The following is an 18,617-nucleotide window of genomic DNA, read 5'->3' as shown; positions in this document are numbered from 1 at the left end:
CCAGGATGAAACTTTCGGAGTTGACGCACATCTCCAGGGTATTATGGGGGAAATTCTCCACTGGCATTGGCCATGCTTTTTTCTGCCCTAAGGATATATGGCCTTTCACGCGCACTAAATTACCTTGAAAATAGTTTAACACACATACACTCCAGAGACTGTGAGCCTCATACTAATTTTACCCCTATTAACTACATAGACTTCAATGAAGTTACTCCTTCTAGTATTTATAGCAGTGCTTTGTGAGATTGGGAACAGCCTTGTGAATCCAAAAGAAAAAAAATCCAACCCCCCTATAAAACCTCTGATTTACCCAAATCTCCAACATTTTGATGGAGATTCAAATCTGAGCAGACATGTTTCACAAATTTAGTGTTTTACTAGGTCAGTCCTGATGTGAGCAGTTGGGTCTCGATTCATCCCCCACTAGACAGCAGAAAAAGCCAAATGGTTTTAGTATTACAGAGATCAGGATTGGTGTAAATTTTTGACAGAATGAGACAGGAAAACTGACTAGGAATAATCAATATGAATTTCAGGAAGAAAAAACCCTTTAAAATCCTTTTAAAAGCTGAGTTGGTTTTAATACAGTGCTTGAATCCACCAAAAGCTGGCAGATTAGGGGATGAGCTGGCCTCATTGCCTTTAAAAATAAAAAAAACACTGAATTTTTCAGTGCTCTCCCCTCACCTACTTCCTCCCTTCTCCTTCCCTCCGTCCCACTCCCTCCTTTTTATTTCAATGGTCTCAGCATGTATGGACTCCCATCTCAGCATGGTTTTTTTGTTCTGTTTTGTTTTGTTTAGAACATTCCATAAAGAGATCCTTAATTTCCCCTTGAGCCAGGGGTTTAAATTTATCTTCCCAAAATAACTTTTTCATATCCCCGCTTTCTGTGCAAGATTGTGAGTTTTACCACCCAGATATACAGCACTGATATTTAAAAAACATTCAGTTTAATGTTTACAAAAGGAGCCCCTTTCTTATACTCCACACTACGTTTTATGTGTGTTTGTTTTTAAACTGTGGGAATAAATAATTGCTTCTTAAAGTGTAGACATGATTCATTTGCACCACTACCAGAAGAGTAAAAGCTTTTTTGTGATTATGGAAAAAAAACTACGGTGTTTCTTAGTCAACATTTTCATGTGAAACACAGTCTTCCTCTCTTATTGTTACCTACAGGGGTCATTTATTGATTTAAGATTCATATAAAAAGACATGAGGGAATAAAACTAACTGAAGGGTTGAAGCAAAATTTATCACATTCTACTGAACTACTATGCCTCCAAACACTTCTTTTTAATTAACTTCTCCCAAAGCTGCTGTGCTTTTACTTATTCATTAAAAATATTTCCTCCCCGTCCCTTTTTCATTCATCAGAGAAAACTGCTCTGAGAGTCTCTCACTTCCTCTGTTCCTTCGGAGATAACATTCCAGAAAGCATGAAGTAGACTTCTGTCCTCTCACATTGTGCACTGGCCTAGTGGTAAACTTTTGGGCCTTGTCCACACTACCAACAGGACTGTGCCAACAAAGGGCCCAATCCTGGAAAAATTTAACTCAGGTGAGTTGTCCTTATTCACACGGAGAGTTCAACCAAGGTAAAGCTCAGCATGAGGAGACCCCAAATCATGTCTCAATACAGTTGTTGCTAGCAAATATAACACATTCATTCCATAACCAATAAGGACTTCTTATTCTTTGGAGAACCACAGGTACTCAAGCTGTCCTACAGATGAACCAAATATGGGTTCAGTCCTCTGTTCCCTGTGCACCCCGAACTCCTGTGTTCAATGGGAAATTGGGATACAGAGGAAATCTGGATCAGGTATAAGAGGCCTATAGTGTGGTTTCATGACAAGGTCTGCAGACAGACAATCCCTGTCCACATTCATTAGGGAAGCCTAATGTGCTGGAGGAACCAGCTAGGGGCATAGCTCTTCTTCACCTGCTGCTCACAAACCGGGAAGAATTAGCAGGGGAAGCTAAAGTGGATGGGAACCTGGGAGGCAGTGACCAGGAGATGGTTGAGTTCAGGATCCTGACACAGGGAAGAAATGAGAGCAGCAGAATATGGACCCTGGACTTCAGAAAAGCAGACTTTGACTCCCTCAGGGAACTGATGGGCAGGATCCCCTGGGAGAATAACATAAGGGGGAAAGGAGTCCAGGAGAGCTGGCTGTATTTTAAAGAATCCCTATTGAGGTTACAGGGACAAACCATCCTGATGTGTAGAAAGAATAGTAAATATGGTAGGCGACCAGCTTGGCTTAACAGTGAAATCCTTGCTGATCTTAAACACAAAAAAGAAGCTTACAAGAAGTGGAAAATTGGACAAATGACCAGGGAAGAGTATAAAGATATTGCTCAGGCATGCAGGAGTGAAATCAGGAAGGCCAAATCACACCTGGAGTTGCAGCTAGCAAGAGATGTTAAGAGTAACAAGAAGGGTTTCTTCAGGTATGTTAGCAACAAGAAGAAAGTCAAGGAAAGTGTGGGCCCCTTACTGAGTGAGGGAGGCAACCTAGTGACAGAGGATGTGGAAAAAGCTAATGTACTCAATGCTTTTTTTGCCTCTGTCTTCACGAACAAGATCAGCTCCCAGATTACTGCACTTGGCAGCACAGCATGGGGAGGAGGTAACCCAGCCCTCTGTGGAGAAAGAAGTGATTCGGGACTATTTAGAAAAGCTGGACGAGCACAAGTCCATGGGGCCAGATGCGCTGCATCCGAGAGTGCTAAAGGAGTTGGCGGATGTGATTGCAGAGCCATTGGCCATTATCTTTGAAAACTCATGGCGATCCAGGGAAGTCCCGGACGACTGGAAAAAGGCTAATGTAGTGCCCATCTTTAAAAAAGGGAAGAAGGAGGATCCTGGGATCTACAGGCCAGTCAGCCTCACCTCAGTCCCTGGAAAAATCATGAAGCAGGTCCTCAAGGAATCAATTCTGAAGCACTTAGAGGAGAGGAAAGTGATCAGGAACAGTCAGCATGGATTCGCCAAGGGCAAGTCATGCCTGACTAAGTTAATTGCCTTCTATGATGAGATAACTGGCTCTGTGGATGGGGGGAAGGCGGTGGACGTGTTGTTCCTTGACTTTAGCAAAGCTTTTGACATGGTCTCCCACAGTATTCTTGCCAGCAAGTTAAAGAAGAATGGACTGGATGAATGGACTATAAGGTGGCTAGATTGTCGGGCTCAACGGGTAGTGATCAATGGCTCCATATCTAGTTGGCAGCTGGTATCAAGTGGAGTGCCCCAAGGGTCGGTCCTCGGGCCGGTTTTGTTCAATATCTTCATAACTGATCTGGAGGATGGTGTGGATTGCACCTTCAGCAAGTTTGCAGATGACACTAAACTGGGAGGAGAGGTAGATATGCTGGAGGGTAGGGATAGGATACAGAGGGACCTAGACAAATTAGAGGATTGGGCCAAAAGAAATCTGATGAGGTTCAACAAGGACAAGTGCAGAGTCCTGCACGTAGGACGGAAGAATCCCATGCACCGCTACAGACTAGGGACCGAATGGCTCGGCAGCAGTTCTGCAGAAAAGGACCTAGGGGTGACAGTGGACGAGAAGCTGGATATGAGTCAGCAGTGTGCCATTGTTGCCAAGAAGGCCAAGGCATTTTCGGATGTATATGTAGGGGCATTGACAGCAGATCGAGGGACGTGATCGTTCCCCTCTATTCGACATTGGTGAGGCCTCATCTGGAGTACTGTGTCCAGTTTTGGGCCCCACACTACAAGGATGTGGAAAAATTGGAGAGAGTCCAGCGGAGGGCAACAAAAATGATTAGGGGACTGGAACACATGACTTATGAGGAGAGGCTGAGGGAACTGGGATTGTTTAGTCTGCAGAAGAGAAGAATGAGGGGGGATTTGATAGCTGCTTTCAACTACCTGAAAGGGGGTTCCAAAGAGGATGGATCTAGACTGTTCTCAGTGGTAGCTGATGACAGAACAAGGAGTAATGGTCTCAATTTGCAGTGGGGGAGGTTTAGGTTGGATATTAGGAAAAACTTTTTCACTAGGAGGATGGTGAAACACTGGGATGGGTTACCTAGGGAGGTGGTGGAATCTCCTTCCTTAGATATTTTTAAGGTCAGACTTGACAAAGCCCTGGCTGGGATGATTTAGTTGGGGTTGGTCCTGCTTTGAGCAGGGGGTTGGACTTGATGACCTCCTGAGGTCCCTTCCAACCCTGATATTCTATGATTCTATGATTCTAAGCCATACTAGAACCCTGTTAGCAACAACTGTGTTTAAATATGTTTGGAGCTAGCACAGTCCCAAGGTGAACAGGGCCTTAGTTTAAACCCAGACTCTCAGGAGATTCAGGAAGATTGAAACTAAGACCAAAGACAGCAGGAGTGCCTTTATCACCTCCGGAAAGGAATTAGCATATTCATATTTTCCACTTGAGAAACTGATTAATTTACACATTTGCTAACAAAGTGGTGCTTTCTGAGGGGCTTTTTTAATCTCCCCAATCTGCTGCCAGCTAGAATATCTGGGGACAAAGTGTAGGAATATTTTAGGAATTAAAGAGAGCTCTCTGTTTTACCGCTTACTTGGGCTATATGAATGAAAACGAGGCAGGCCAGAGTACTGTCAATGGGAGAACCAGCTTTTCTGTATGTGGCATTTTTAAAGATGAAAACCTAAAAATACTGTAGAACACATACCTGACTGTATAAATAAGACAAATAAATAGATACATAGAATGGTGGCACTTACTTGCAAACTTGCCCTTTAACTCATGGAAGGAATCTTCTCTTACTGAAGTCAGTTTCACAACTTACTTCAACAGAAGCAAAATTAGATCTTGAATAAGTATAGGCAATAAGACCACCTCAATATCTGCAGTATTCAAGATACTTCCTAAAGTAAGTTGAGGGAAGTACTTATCTGTACCTTAGGTGCAATTGGTTAGTTTTAAAGGATCACCAACATCTATACAATGCATTTTTATATTTTCCCTTCAGATTCTAAGTCTAGTTTCAAAATTAAATTATATCGGAGGATCAGGGAAATGAGAGGAAGGGAAGGTAGAGCATCCCATGAGAGTCCTGATTCAGGGATGGTTACTCTATAATTTCCTCTTTAACAGCATGGGAAAGTATTATAATAGATTCATAATAAGTCTCTAACTCCATCAGTTTAGCACTGTAATCCTGGCTGCAGGGAAGAAGATTAATCTCCATTTTTTCCCGATTCCTCTGCAGTGCTGAGAGGCAGATAGTGTTGATGTTGATAATACTGTGTCAGCTAGAAATCAAGGTTTTATTTTTTGCACATTCACAGTAAAAACCATCATTGAAAAATTCTTCAGACTCCATCCTCTTCTGGTACAAATCAGCACAATTACTCCGAATCTAATGGAACTCTTCTGGATTTACATCAGCTGATGATCTGCACCATCAAAGCACCATCAAAAACAGTCAAAGACCTCAACTCCTCTCCTCATTTTCCCCACACACGTAATTGCAGCCAGCCTGTACAGCAATTATAGATCTGATTACTAGATCTGAGTGCATAGTCCGCTAATTAGACATCTAAGTTAAAAAATGCACCCAGAATTATTCACACCCACAGAAAAAGTATAAGTGTAAAATCAGAGGCCATGTTTCGAAATCAGGTTTTCATGGCCATTGTCCTTTATGAGCCCTGTTTAATATCAATGGACATCCTTTGTGAGGAGCACAAGGCTGTATTTACCAACCAAAATATTGTTAGCAAGTGGCCATGGAAGGGCACAGATGAGATGGAGTTAATTACAGATTGCCAGTTTTATCGACTTCTAAGCAATTTATCAGTAAAAGATGTTAGAGCCCCTTGCTGGGCGAGTCAGATTTGAATGAAGAAGAGCCTTGTAGATTAGGCATGTACTGCAAAGAGGCGAGTACAAACCTCCTGTTTGAACATGAGGAGTCCTGTTTCTGTCACAAGCAGCTGATAGGAGCCATAAATACACACTCAGCACGATCATCAGAAATATAGTTTCCTGAAGCCTTCTAAGCTTGTCAAACTTCATGGGACAATACTCTTCAGAAATAACAGGCACCGGAGATAACTGCTCATCTATTAAATACATGCTCAACAAGACAAGTGCCACACATATGCCAACTGCATGTGGGTGCCCACTGCAAAGGCAAGACAGCTTGCTTACTATTTAACCACCTGTGCATATCGATAATGGTGCAGCGTGAGCACACGTATCGGGGAGACTAAAACTGCATGGCAATAACGGTAGGCTTCTGGTTTTACCTTGTAAGAGTCAGGAAATTCAGCCCTGAGAATTCCATCCCTGACCTACCCTGTTGCACTTATCTATTCCCTGCCCTTGTGATACACTAACATATAGCCAAGTAAATACCTCATCATTTCAATGAGTTTCAGAAGTCAAGGAAAAACTACAACTGGTGTGCCCAGATGAGGGTTGCAGCTGGCAATTCGCCGAAGACCTAACATCGTAACCTAAGTTACATTAATTGGAAATGATGGCAGGCAGCCCACAACTAACACAGAAGAACAGCCCACAGACAAGGTACATTCATTGCTTTATCTTAATCTGAGCACAAAGGCATGCATATCAATATAGAGCAGGACCTGCAGGAACCTGAAGTCTCTGTGGACTGTTCCTCCATAAGAAGGATGCCATTGGCCACAGCCTAGTTTCTAGCATTCCACTTAGCCCAGAGGCTCATTGTGTTCACCTCACCAGTTCCCCCATGCTTTTAAAAAAAAAAAAAAACGAACATTCTCTTAAGCTCCCCCTGCACCCCCTTATCCTCCATGCTTTCCCAAGCATAGACCTCCAGACCTGCGGAGAGCTCTCTGTAGGTCCAAGAAGTGCAGGGGTGATGCCACAGTGGTTGCTGACTTGCTTTTCCATGGCGGAAGGACAGGAGCCACATACAATGGACATTCTCTACATGTGGATCTTGGGATGAATGGGACTGTAGTGACTGCAAGTGCCATTCATAAAGAAATCCAGAGCTGCTCACAGTTCAATTCACCTTTTTTCATTATGCCAGAGACTCAAAAATGGGTCTACTTCTGTGAAAACACACTTTGCTGGGACACACGCTTTTTGTTTTGTTTATTTTTGAAACAAAACTGGAAGAATTGTTTCCAGTGAAGATGAGCCCATTTTCAAGTGATGGTTGTTGTCACATCAGAAACATAACAATTTTGCTGATGCAGGCTTTTAAAGGGGAAAATTTGAAATCTCTGAACTGACATTTTGGAGGTGGAAAACAAGGTAAAAGGGCAAGCTTTTCAGGTGTGAAAATCCAGCAACACAAAAATTGAATTTCACACAGCTCTGACAGTACCTCATCACAGGTACCAGACTTTTTAAAACATGTATTAAACCAATGCACACAGGCCTCTTTTCCAGCTGTGATAAATCCAGCAAATGAATAGGTATTTAGGTAAGTTATAAAACAGTCATTGTTTACAATGTAGATCTCTAATCAGAGATACATTAACAGTTTGCAAGATATAATTTATTGCCTCAGTGAGGCAATTTTTTGCAGTCTTCTACCTGAGAGAGTATTATGGCTCCATTGACTCAATATTCCTTCACATTACACAAATTTGCTGTGAGGAACCATAGAATGTTAATATGTAGATGCCAATTAAATAACATTGAGAGAAGTGTTACTGCATATGCCCGTTTTCAAATGTTAATGGTGAAGGGATTTAGACTGTACATTGACTAAAGACCAAATCCTCATGCCATTGCTTTGGCCTAGTAGCTGGGCTGAACATTCAGCAGATACTTAGGGATAAGGACAAGGAAAAGTCTCTGATGCCACACGGGAGAGTTCAGCATGCTGGTTGGCTCTTACCTGCCCTTTGCCCACAGAGCAGAAGACCAAATAATTCAAACTGCAGCAAATTCCCTAATCCCAAACCCTCCTAACCTGCCCCTTAAACACTATCTCAGAGTTCTCAACACCTCCCTGGCAGTGTGCACGACTCTCACAAAGCCTCCCTATCTTGCACAGTAGAACTGCACTAAATGCGGTCCACAGGGACCCTCACCAGGGTCAGGATTTGCTCCTTATTTAAGCAGAGACTATTCTAAGATACAGTGGTCTAAAAACAATTAATTTAAAATAGAGTGTACCAGCCCCATGCCACCTTAGGCTCTGATCTTGTCAAAGCTAAGCAGGCTCAGATATGGTTAGTATTTAGTCAGACTTCCCAGGAAAATCTAGGTGGTGATTCAGTATGTTGGTCTGCCCACTGAGTCACTACTGAGTAGATACTCCATATGGTGTTAGGGGGTACTGCGTTGCTGCAGGTGCTGTCTTTCTAATGAGACTGAGATGTAAAACTAAACCCTGAGCACCTGTGATCATTAGTGATCCCATTGCCCTTTTCATATGAGAAGCGTCATGATCAAATTCCCAATTTGGGTAATTACACTGTGCCAACCTAAAATTCCTCGGGCAGTTTCAACCAGCAGTATTCTGTTTCACGTTCTGCCTTACTCTGTTTTGTAGAGTTTCTGTGTCTATGAAAAAGCTCCAGCATTATAAGGCTGTCTGCATCCCAGAGGTAGAAGAATGGATTCCTACATTTATCACAGTATATGGTTTATAAAGTGCTGTTCGATCTCTTGAGATGAAAGCCCTTGTATAGTTGTAAAATATATAAAATAGCCACATCTTTGCTTTGAAAATTACCCCCACACATATGGAAAAAACGAGAACACTTCTGGTGTGAAACAGTATGTGACAATTTTTTTTCGCATGCTAAACTCTTGAACATGACAAAAGGAAATGGAAACACTTCTGAAGTCTTAATCAGAGTAACACAATTGGAAAGCTGAAATGTATTGTCCTACAGTGAGACACTTTACAGAAAATCAAGGAAGGCTATCTTACAATACATTGTTTCCTACAGGAAGAGAGATCATGAAACTCGCAAGATAAAAATGGTTTTTTGTGGACACACAGTATACAGTACTTATGCACACACAAGGAAAGTATACTAGCACAATGCGTGTAACGTACATAACACAGCCTGATTCTGATCATTGTGCATCTGGTATAACTTCTTTGAAGTCAGTGCAGGTACCCAATTTGCAAGGGTGTAAAATGAGATTGGAATCTGTCTGTCAGACTTCTATTGAACAACAATGCTATGGAATATTTAGGCACAGATTTGAACAACAGGTGTAGTCTGAATCAGAATGCAGCTATTATTACATTTAGCCATAAATTCATGAACTAGTAATTATACAACATGGTGCAGAGACTTGAAAATGAGAGGTTTGGTTCTGTATAGCTGTTCTATTTGGAATGGTTATGAGACAGCTGTCATCTAGTTTGATTAAGCTTCTTCATAAAACAGGCTTTCTTGAGTGAAGCCTTCATAGAAATACATATTCATGTATGACTTTTAAGCCATTAAAACTCTTACAGAAGTACTGGATGTTATTTATAAAATATGACATCATTGCACCGATAAAATATTGCTAAAAAGCAACTCAAATTTAACTTGGACTCTTAAGTTTTTGGTTGTTAGCCTATGTTATACATGTTTCTTTGGCCCTCTCCTCAGAGGGAAGAAATTTTATAATTCCAACATGTGAGGATGAAAAGAAAATCAGTTCTGAACATCTGGACAGATGCAGCCTATTATAGTACCGTTTTCTAGGCTTCATCAGAAACTGAGGAGCAAGTAAGTGGTATGTGCTTTAAAACATACAAGAAGGATGAAAGATCCTGTCTATACAACCACTCTGGACTGTCTAATTTTACGTCTGATCCATCGCAGCACCTTCCTTTAGCGAACATACTTTTTCTGTGAAGAAGGCACTAGTTAATCTCTATGTGGCAAAGTTGTGCTTAACACAGATGTATAAATTAATAAACACAATCTGACCCATGTGTATGACTATTAATAAAAGAACATGGATTTCCTGCCATTATAACTGCTACTAGAAATGTTTTCAAACTGCGCCTTCTTCCCCATTTTGTTTATATTAACCACTTTAGTTCTGGAACTGGTGTACAAACAGCAAAAAGAATGTCTTCTTAATCTAGCTATGTCTATCAACTACCTTAAAAATACCTAGGCTGTGAATTAAGTGTCACTTTGTGTATACTGAAGCTGTTCTATTATAGCAAGCAAAATAATTTATACCTTGGTAACTGTTATAATGTTCTAATGTTACAATGCCTCTTCTAATGACATTTCAGCACCCTCACTGGGAAACGTTAGTTCTGTAGCAAGCAAGTTCAGCGCATTTAAGGAAGCAAACTGCTCTTTTGTGATAAGTAAGTGCAAGTCACTGTATTTACAGAGAGCAGGTGTGGAAACTCTTGGGTTATTTTAAAAGTACACAAAAGAAATGAACAATAAAGTAAAGGAGTACTTGTGGCACCTTAGAGATTAACAAATGTATTTGAGCATAAGCTTTCGTGAGCTACAGCTCACTTCATCGGATGCATTCAATGGCATCCGATGAAGTGAGCTGTAGATCATGAAAGCTTATGCTCAAATAAATGTATTAGTCTCTAAGGTGCCACAAGTACTCCTTTACTTTTTGCAAATACAGACTAACACGGCTGCTACTCTGAAACCGAACAATAAAGTGTTACAACAATTATTTTACAACAATGGAAAGAAATAGAGAGAAGGAAGAGGGATAAGAAAGAGTATTACTTACAATCCTCGCAGACGAAGCCAGATTTTCTCGATTTGTTCCGGCTGTAGATATTTCAGAGAGTTACTCTCAAATTCTTCAATTTCCTTAGTTGGTGACTCCATAGCTGTAGGTTATCACTTTGGTTAAAGCTCAGAGAGTATGGACACCACCCCTGACACATGCACACACTCCACCTTTAACACTGACCAGGAGCAGCAAGCATTTTTACAAACACTTCCCCCACACACACATACACCTCTCCCTTCGATTAGAGGAAGTGTGTGTAGACAGCAAGAACTCCAGGTATACACTGAGAGTAGCTGTGGCAACATGCCATGGTCCTGAGTCTGATGGAGGGGATTAGAGGCTGATCTCCAGATTGAAAGCCATCACAGATTTTTTACAATAAGCCAAGGATACAATCAGTAATGCCAGCTGAACAATCTTATCAAGGAGGGGCGGAGGAACCCTTGCTGACAATTGAGCTGTCTGATGAAAGACTGGGGAGTATTGGCAGTTGTACAGTTCCCGATTCTCTGCTTCCCTATTCGCTGGACCCTGTGTGTCCTCACTCCACCGTGCTGTGAAAGGCAGCCCTCATTCCCTCCAGTGCCGGTCCTCCCTCTCCTTCTCTTTCATTTCATTCTTGTCCCCTCCCTTGTTTTCTTCCACTTACCAGCAGCTCTGCTGACAGACAAGAAAACTGACAACTGAGGAAAAAGTCGTCTGTCAGCATAGCCCAGGCAATGTTTCTCGCGTCTCTCTCTCTGTCACACACACATACAGGCACCAGAGTGAGAGAACAGTCAGCTGGAGAAAGGTTGGCTGTAATGAAAAGGGAATGAAAATTAAAGGAAGTAAATTGCACAACTCACTTCTGAGTGCAGCCAGCGGGCTTTCATGAGTGAGCAATAGGGAGAATACGCAGCAGGGCTTCAACTTGGGAAAAATTAATTGAAAAATAAATAAATAAAGCTAGTGACCAAGCACCAAAACCAGAGGAAAAGGTAATTCCTTTGCTGAAGATATATCAAGTCCAGTGCAAACATTAATAATGAACATACATCTCCCCTCCAGTATTGTAAGCTACAAAAATAATACTTGTACATAAACAACAATATTTTTAATACTTACGCACTAGAACAGAACCTACAGGTCAAGTTTAAGAGGATTATTTCTGAGAGATTAAGGCCCCAATTCTGCAATCAGATTGGGGCTGGCCCCAGGTGGGTGTAAAGGGTCCACTGGCACTGCTCAGTTGCAGAACTGGCCCATTTCTTTTTGCAGTTTGCCCCCCATGTGTTTCTATTCAGAACAAGGATGATCCAAAATCACCTTATCATAATCCAAATAGTAACTATTCTAACTTTCACCAAGAAAAGCAATATTAGCCAGTTCTGAAGTCTCCACCAATGTATCTATGTTTGCATTTTTCATTCTGATTATTTGACATGTGCAGCTGAAAACACTGGAGTGGGGTGAAAATTATTTTTAAAACTGCACCATCAGATTCAGCATGTTCTGTCACATATTGCAGCCGCTATCTGGTGTCCTTTGAGAAACAAACCCTGCAGTGGGTGAAAAAGCAACCTCTGAAAATCTGTTTGCTCATTACGCCTCTCTATTACAGCTGTACAAATCTATCAGTTTACACTAAGTAATTTGTGGCATGAAACATGATCTATTCACTAATGATCCCAATTCTAAAAACTCTTATTCACATGAGTAGCCCTTCCTTGTCATGCAACTAGTTCCACTGTCTTCCATCAAACCCCATCTGAGCAGAGTAACATTTGGCTTTCCTTCCTGGGCCCATATCCTGTTGTCTGATATGAAAGGACAGATTCTTACACTTATATGGAGTCTCAGTGGAGTCAGTGGAATTCAGCATAGTTGTAGGGGTCTGTAGGGTGCATGATTCATGGTATGAATTTGATTTGTTTTGCTATTAATTTTGCAAATTGCATGCCCCACATCCATATATTTAAGACTACTTTTCATATTTAGGAATACTGAAGTAGAACATTCACTCAGGTAAAGGGCATTTTTCACAAGTTTAAATAAATAAATAAGAAGGTTTGAGATGAAACCACAAAATGTTTTGCTTTCTGCCAAAATAGCAAAAATATGATAGTGTAATTTAAAATACAATGAGATTCTTCCTCTCCTCCCCAAACACTGAGCTCTGCTCTCTAGAAATAAATCCAAGTAAATTAATTGCAAGCCTTTGTCTTATTTGAGTTTTAACTACATGAACTCAGCATGATCTAGTGGACAGAGCACAGGATTGGGACTCAGACTTTGGTTCTTTTCCCTGTTCTGCCTCTGGCCTAATGGGTGATCTTGGGCAAGTCACTTCTCCGCCCTATGCTTCAGTTTCCCCATCTGTAAAATGGGCTTAATGATGCCAGCTTCCTTTGTAAACATTAAGATCTGCTGGTAAACAGTGCTACACATTAAAAAGAACAGGAGTACTTGTGGCACCTTAGAGACTAACAAATTTATCTGAGCGTAAGCTTTCGTGGGCTACAGCCCACTTCATCGGATGCATAGAATGGAACATATAGTAAGAAGATATTTATACATACAGAGAACATGAAAAGGTGGAAGTACATATTCTTACTACTTTCTTTTACCCATCACCTGTCCAGTGTGTGTGCTATACATTTGAAAATTGGGCCCCTTGTAGATTTAATTTCAAAGTGCAGAGTGCATAATTTAAGGCAACCATTTATACATTTTGGTGCTCAAATAGCAGACACATTCACATTTTGCTATAAGAATCCTATTTGCACAGGTCTCCCAGGTGCTGGCTCCTAAGGCTTTACAGACACAAAGACAAGTGCCCGCATAGGGACTTAAACTCGCATAGACAAAAGTATGTGGGGGCATGTAGTCTACAGTATTGTTTCCTAAGACACTTGGCAGACCAAAAGTCCCTGTCCCCACAGCTTTCTGTACTTTAAGCTTTTTTAAAATTACTTTTCATTTTATTGAAAGACCTTTAGGGTTATATTTGCTCACTTCATCTTTATAGAAGAACCCTTTCTATTAAGTTCCATTTACTACAAAGTATCATCACCGGAACAGTGAAGCATTACCATGGTGCCATCAACCATCCACCCTACAGAGAAGTATTTTTCTTTAAGTAACAGGAATATCAACTTCAATTTAGGAATAATATATACATCAAAACTTACATCATAAGAGTAATAACATGGTACGATAAGGTGTGTGGCTAAGGGATCTTATACATCTACCTCAGGTACAAGACAGGTCAGAAAAATTTCTAAAGGAACCTACAGAGCATCTACTTTGACATTTAATTATTTCCCATATAAATGGTATCCTAAATCACATTATAGTAGAGATATGAACATCAGCAGAGGAACAGAGAAAGAGGTAGGTCGGGGAGAAAGCAAAAAAATATTGTTCTCAGCTGAGATTTAAGATGATGTGGAGTGAGATACAGCAGAGAGGTATAGGAATGTTGCTCCAGATGGCAAGAGCTGCACAGAAGCATGAGGGCCATGATTTTGAGGAGAGACATACAGAAGGAAGATACTAGACAAATCAAAGGCTGTAGAGTACCATTTAAAGTTGGATATCCCATAGATTTGCCCCTCCCCCCCGCCAACCCTCCTTGCCTCTCAGATGCTTCCCCACCACCAGCACAATGACCCCCTGGCCTGTGAGCTCCTACACCCACCCCCTCCAAATTTGAGTGAGTGTTGTTGCAACCTGGCACAAGGTGTCACACCACTGCTCAGGTGGTGCCCCCAATCGCTCCACAGCCTGTGAGACAAATAGAGAAAGCAGGGAAGAGTAGAAAGAGAAATGAGGCCTATGTAGCTGGCTGGGGCATGTCCACGCAGGTTAAGAACTAGGATAATTTTGAATTGGATCCTATTGTGAATGGTAAGATTGGGTTGCTTTGAATTTTCGGCTGCCTTGCACCTCAGTGGCTAGAGTGCTGGATAATGGGGCCAATGGGGTATTATTTCCGTACATTTTTAATCTTTGGTGATCTTTAAGATTATAAACTGTTTAGTGTAGGAACTGTGTCTTCCTACATGGCTGTATCACACCAAACACATTTGGGTTCTATTGAAATAATAATATTAAGAGTACAAAAGCTAGGAGTTGGGGCAGCTGTAGGGTCCAAATGAGACATCCTTTCCAAGGCAAAAATCCCACTGAAGTCAAATGAGGTTTTCAGTATGAAGGGAATTGAGGATTAGACTGATATGGAACTGCAAGAACCATGATAAGAAATAGTGAAGGCAGAGATGAGAATTTCAGCAGAGGAAGAATTAAAGCAAAGGTACCTAAAGGCAATGGTACAGAGATGTGATATGCAGATACCGGAGATGGGGGAGGAAAAGTACAGTGTCACAAGTGATGCCAGCATTACAAGCTGTGGGGAGCAATGGAAGGTCTGAGACAAAAGACAGAGAGGAGCTGGGAATCTGTTCGAGGATGCTGCTCTTGCCAGTAAGAAACACTTCTGCATTTGAGACATGTAGCTGAAGGAAGTTGAGATCAAAGCCACAAGTTTATCTGCTTGACACAGAGGTGGTGAGCAGGGCAGCGTCACTGAAGATGCAGCAGCTGGTAAGGTGGCTTCCTGCCCCATTTGATTTAGTGCAGTCTCATGTAACTTGGGATCAGGGAGCAGGCCCCTGGTGTGACTGTAGAGAGCAGCACAACTCAGTTAACAAAGTAAATAAAGCTACTAGGAGGAGAATCTAGCATTATCAGTTTGTATTATCCCTCCTTGGTTAGTGTTTTGTACAGTAGTTCAAGTACAGAAGAATCCTAGGAAAAATAGACCCTACATGATTATAAAACAAAGAATACTTTTTCTGGGCATACCTTAAAAAAACAAAACAATCACCTAAATATAATATGGTAGCTTATTCTTCCCTCCCATAATATGAAAATATAAAGTTACTAATCCAGTGCAATACTGAATTGCAGTGAGCAGGGGACTAGTAGTCAGAATCCTTAGTTACTCTGGAAAACTTCTAATTCCATTAGGGTTTCAGTGCATTCTATCTATGTAGGTATTTATATCTCACAGCAAGTGATTAGCACTTCACATAATCAGACCCTCTATAACCTTGGTCAAGTCACTTAACCTGTGTGCCTCAGCTTGCACATCTGTATAATGGAATGAATAAGAGTTAACCATTAAATACAAAGCTTATGCAAGATAAAACATTTGTCCACAAAAAGTATAATTGCATCTTTTTTACAGAGGAGGAAATAATTAAAACAAACTCCTGCTAGCCACAGAAATGCTCCAGGGGATGGGAGCTGGAACCTTTTCTACTATTAATCTAAAGCAGTTGTTCCCAAATTGCAATCCATAGATAACTGGTGGTCTGTGGAGCAATTGCTGGTGAGCTGAACAGGCTAGCTGGTTAAATTATGCAGGCTCTTCATGTTTCCTGATGTTAAATTGTATCAGCAACACCTAAAGATACATTAAATGTTTTTTTCCTATTACTACTTCAGCAACTGTTGTAGTTGCCACAGGGATGTTATGCCACAGTGAATGGGAGGGACAGCTTCCACATGAAAATTTTTCCCTGCAGCGTGAACGTTTATTAATAGTAATCTTGTAATTGTGGTGCATGGAAGAGCACCTTCCGTCTGTGAGGCTTCTGTAGGCTCAGCCAGCAGTTGGTGCAAGGAAGGGGTGCAAGGAAACTCTTCTAAAGAGCTAACAGAAGAAAAGGGTGGTTTATATTGGACTTCTTAGCATGAGAAGAAAAAACAGTGAAATGGAATGTGAAAATATTTATTTATTTACAGAGTTTCAGTTCTCAGGGTGCAAGCATGATTGTGAAGCATTAGGAACCTTCAGTTCTAATCTTTCTGCACTTCAGCATTCATTCAGGTCTGAACTGTGTATGTCCAAGCCCCAATCTTATATTAACAACGAGCTGTCCGTGATCCACAAGGTCTCACAAGGGAGGCAGAAGGAAGTGGGATCAAGATGGAACACCTAAGGAAAACGTAGGTGTTGCGGGTAGCAGTAGTGTTAATAATTCCGCAGGTGGCTCTCTTTTCTCTAAGATGTACTGGCCAACATACGTATATGCTGTTGGAGGCACTGTTTTTCAGAGGAGACATAAAACTGAGGATTAACCTCTTGAGGTTATTCAAATCTGATGGCAATTTTCCTCAAGAGTAGAGGTGTCAATGCTGGGGTCGTGGGCAAAATCTATCTAAACTCTTCGTGCACTTTCCCTTAGATATAATAATCTTCTTCACTTCTGTTTTAAAGAGTTCCTATGCACAATTAAATCGCTGTTGTGTCAAATGGGAAGCTGCGTTTCAGTGGTGGGTCGTATAATTACTATATAAAATATCTGTCTGTTTATAAATCACTTGGGGAAACTTCAGAGTGCACTTAACTGAAAGATATTATTACAACTATTTGCACTTAAGTTTGGTGTTTCTTCTTGCTTGCTTTCTCAAGTAAGCTGTTACCCTGTCAAATTGCACTATATAAATAGCATATGCTTAGCTTTGTAGGAAATTCCAAGACAATGATTATGAATGTAAACATTATGAACCTTTTCTAAAAAAATCCAACATTAACATACCATCTAACCTGCTTTATCTTCATACTGATCTACAGTGTGCAGGAGTAATGTCCAACTGAATGATGCTTATGGGCTGAGTAAAGGGGAAGCTTTCTTTAGCTCACTGAGGCAAGATGGTGCATGAGACGTAAGAGGGTCCAATTTCCATGCTAGGGTCCATGGCAGCATGTAAATTGCAAAAACACAGGAAGTTCAGCCACAAGATGGAGAATTACACCAACGGGTTAAGTTCATATGGAGTGTCTGACCACCATTTGGCAGATGCAGCAAAAATCAACCTACTGGTGTTTCTTATTCACCTTCAGAAAGGATTAGTGCTCAGTCAAGTAAAACCTCATGTGAACTCTGAAGTACACTACATGCCAAATTTTCAGCAAGGCTTCGGAGGGTGCATATTATGGGTCATAGCAGTTGTGTGTGCATGGTATGTCTATGGTTGCTGCAGTGCTGCACAGGCTCCGACCAACTACGCTGTACCCGTGCACACACATGCAGTCACTCAGGAGAGCGTGACATGCAGCATTAGGACTCAGAGTGATTCAGTACATTTGCTTCTGCCTCCAAACAAAGTACCTGACATGTGAACAGAATTACTTGCACCCAATTCAGCCTCTAACACGGGAAGAAAAAAAATAAAAAAAAGAAGAAAAAAACCTTCACAGAAATTGTAAACATTGTTGAAAGTAAAAAATTGAAATGATAGTTCAGATCTCTCAGGTACAGTTTAAGCAAGAAGATCATGGATAGCATATGTCTGATGAACCATCTCTCATGAAATGAGGCCTGATTAAAGTTATCAGTTACAGCAATGTGAATGGAAGCTGACGTCAGTGGATTTACACAGATATAATGCAGGCCTATGGTCTCAAACCTCTATTGTAATTCCAAATTCTAAGGGTTTAATAAAACTAGATGAATTTACCAAAACCATTCCTGCATCTAATGCAAAAACTATCCTGTTAACTATCCTGCCCTGACATCAGAACCCATGGGATTATAACCCCTGTGAAAGCTGAGCTTTAAGAAAAGGTCAATTTCCATTCTGTCATGTAAGGAGACAGCAAAATACTCAAGCTAAAGTACCACCATCTCTTTCATAGCCCATGAGACTTTATAAAGATGTGAAGCAAAAAACAAATATGTAACTGGTAGAGCTAGTTGAAAACATATTCTCCCACTGCAGAAAATGTCAGCTTTTCAGCAAAAAAAAAAAAAAAATCAAAAGCCAAAAATTTTTGACCAAAAAAATGTTGTCCAAAAACTGTTGGTTTAAAACTGAAAATGTTGATTCAGAAATGCCACTCTGGTGCCTCCTGGGAATTGT

General features: G+C 41.0%; 1 protein-coding gene across 3 annotated transcripts in view; it reads right to left on the bottom strand.

Annotated features, from left to right (window-relative positions):
- PDE1C (phosphodiesterase 1C) overlaps positions 1–18,617 on the bottom strand; it is a 505,580-nt gene that overhangs the window by 265,102 nt on the left and 221,861 nt on the right. Inside the window, exon 1 of one of the 3 annotated variants that reach the window (XM_077809241.1) lies at positions 10,698–10,798. The exons of the other annotated variants lie outside the window; for them this stretch is intronic. Coding sequence (XP_077665367.1) covers positions 10,698–10,798 — 101 coding nt within the window. Of the gene's footprint in view, positions 1–10,697; positions 10,799–18,617 lie in introns of those variants that run through there. 3 annotated transcript variants of the gene reach the window in all.

Source organism: Eretmochelys imbricata, chromosome 2 (assembly GCF_965152235.1).
Source record: "Eretmochelys imbricata isolate rEreImb1 chromosome 2, rEreImb1.hap1, whole genome shotgun sequence".
NCBI classification, from domain to species: Eukaryota; Metazoa; Chordata; order Testudines; family Cheloniidae; genus Eretmochelys; species Eretmochelys imbricata.
The sequence above is the reverse complement of the archived record's forward strand: the minus strand, read 5'-3'. Positions and strand labels throughout refer to the sequence as shown.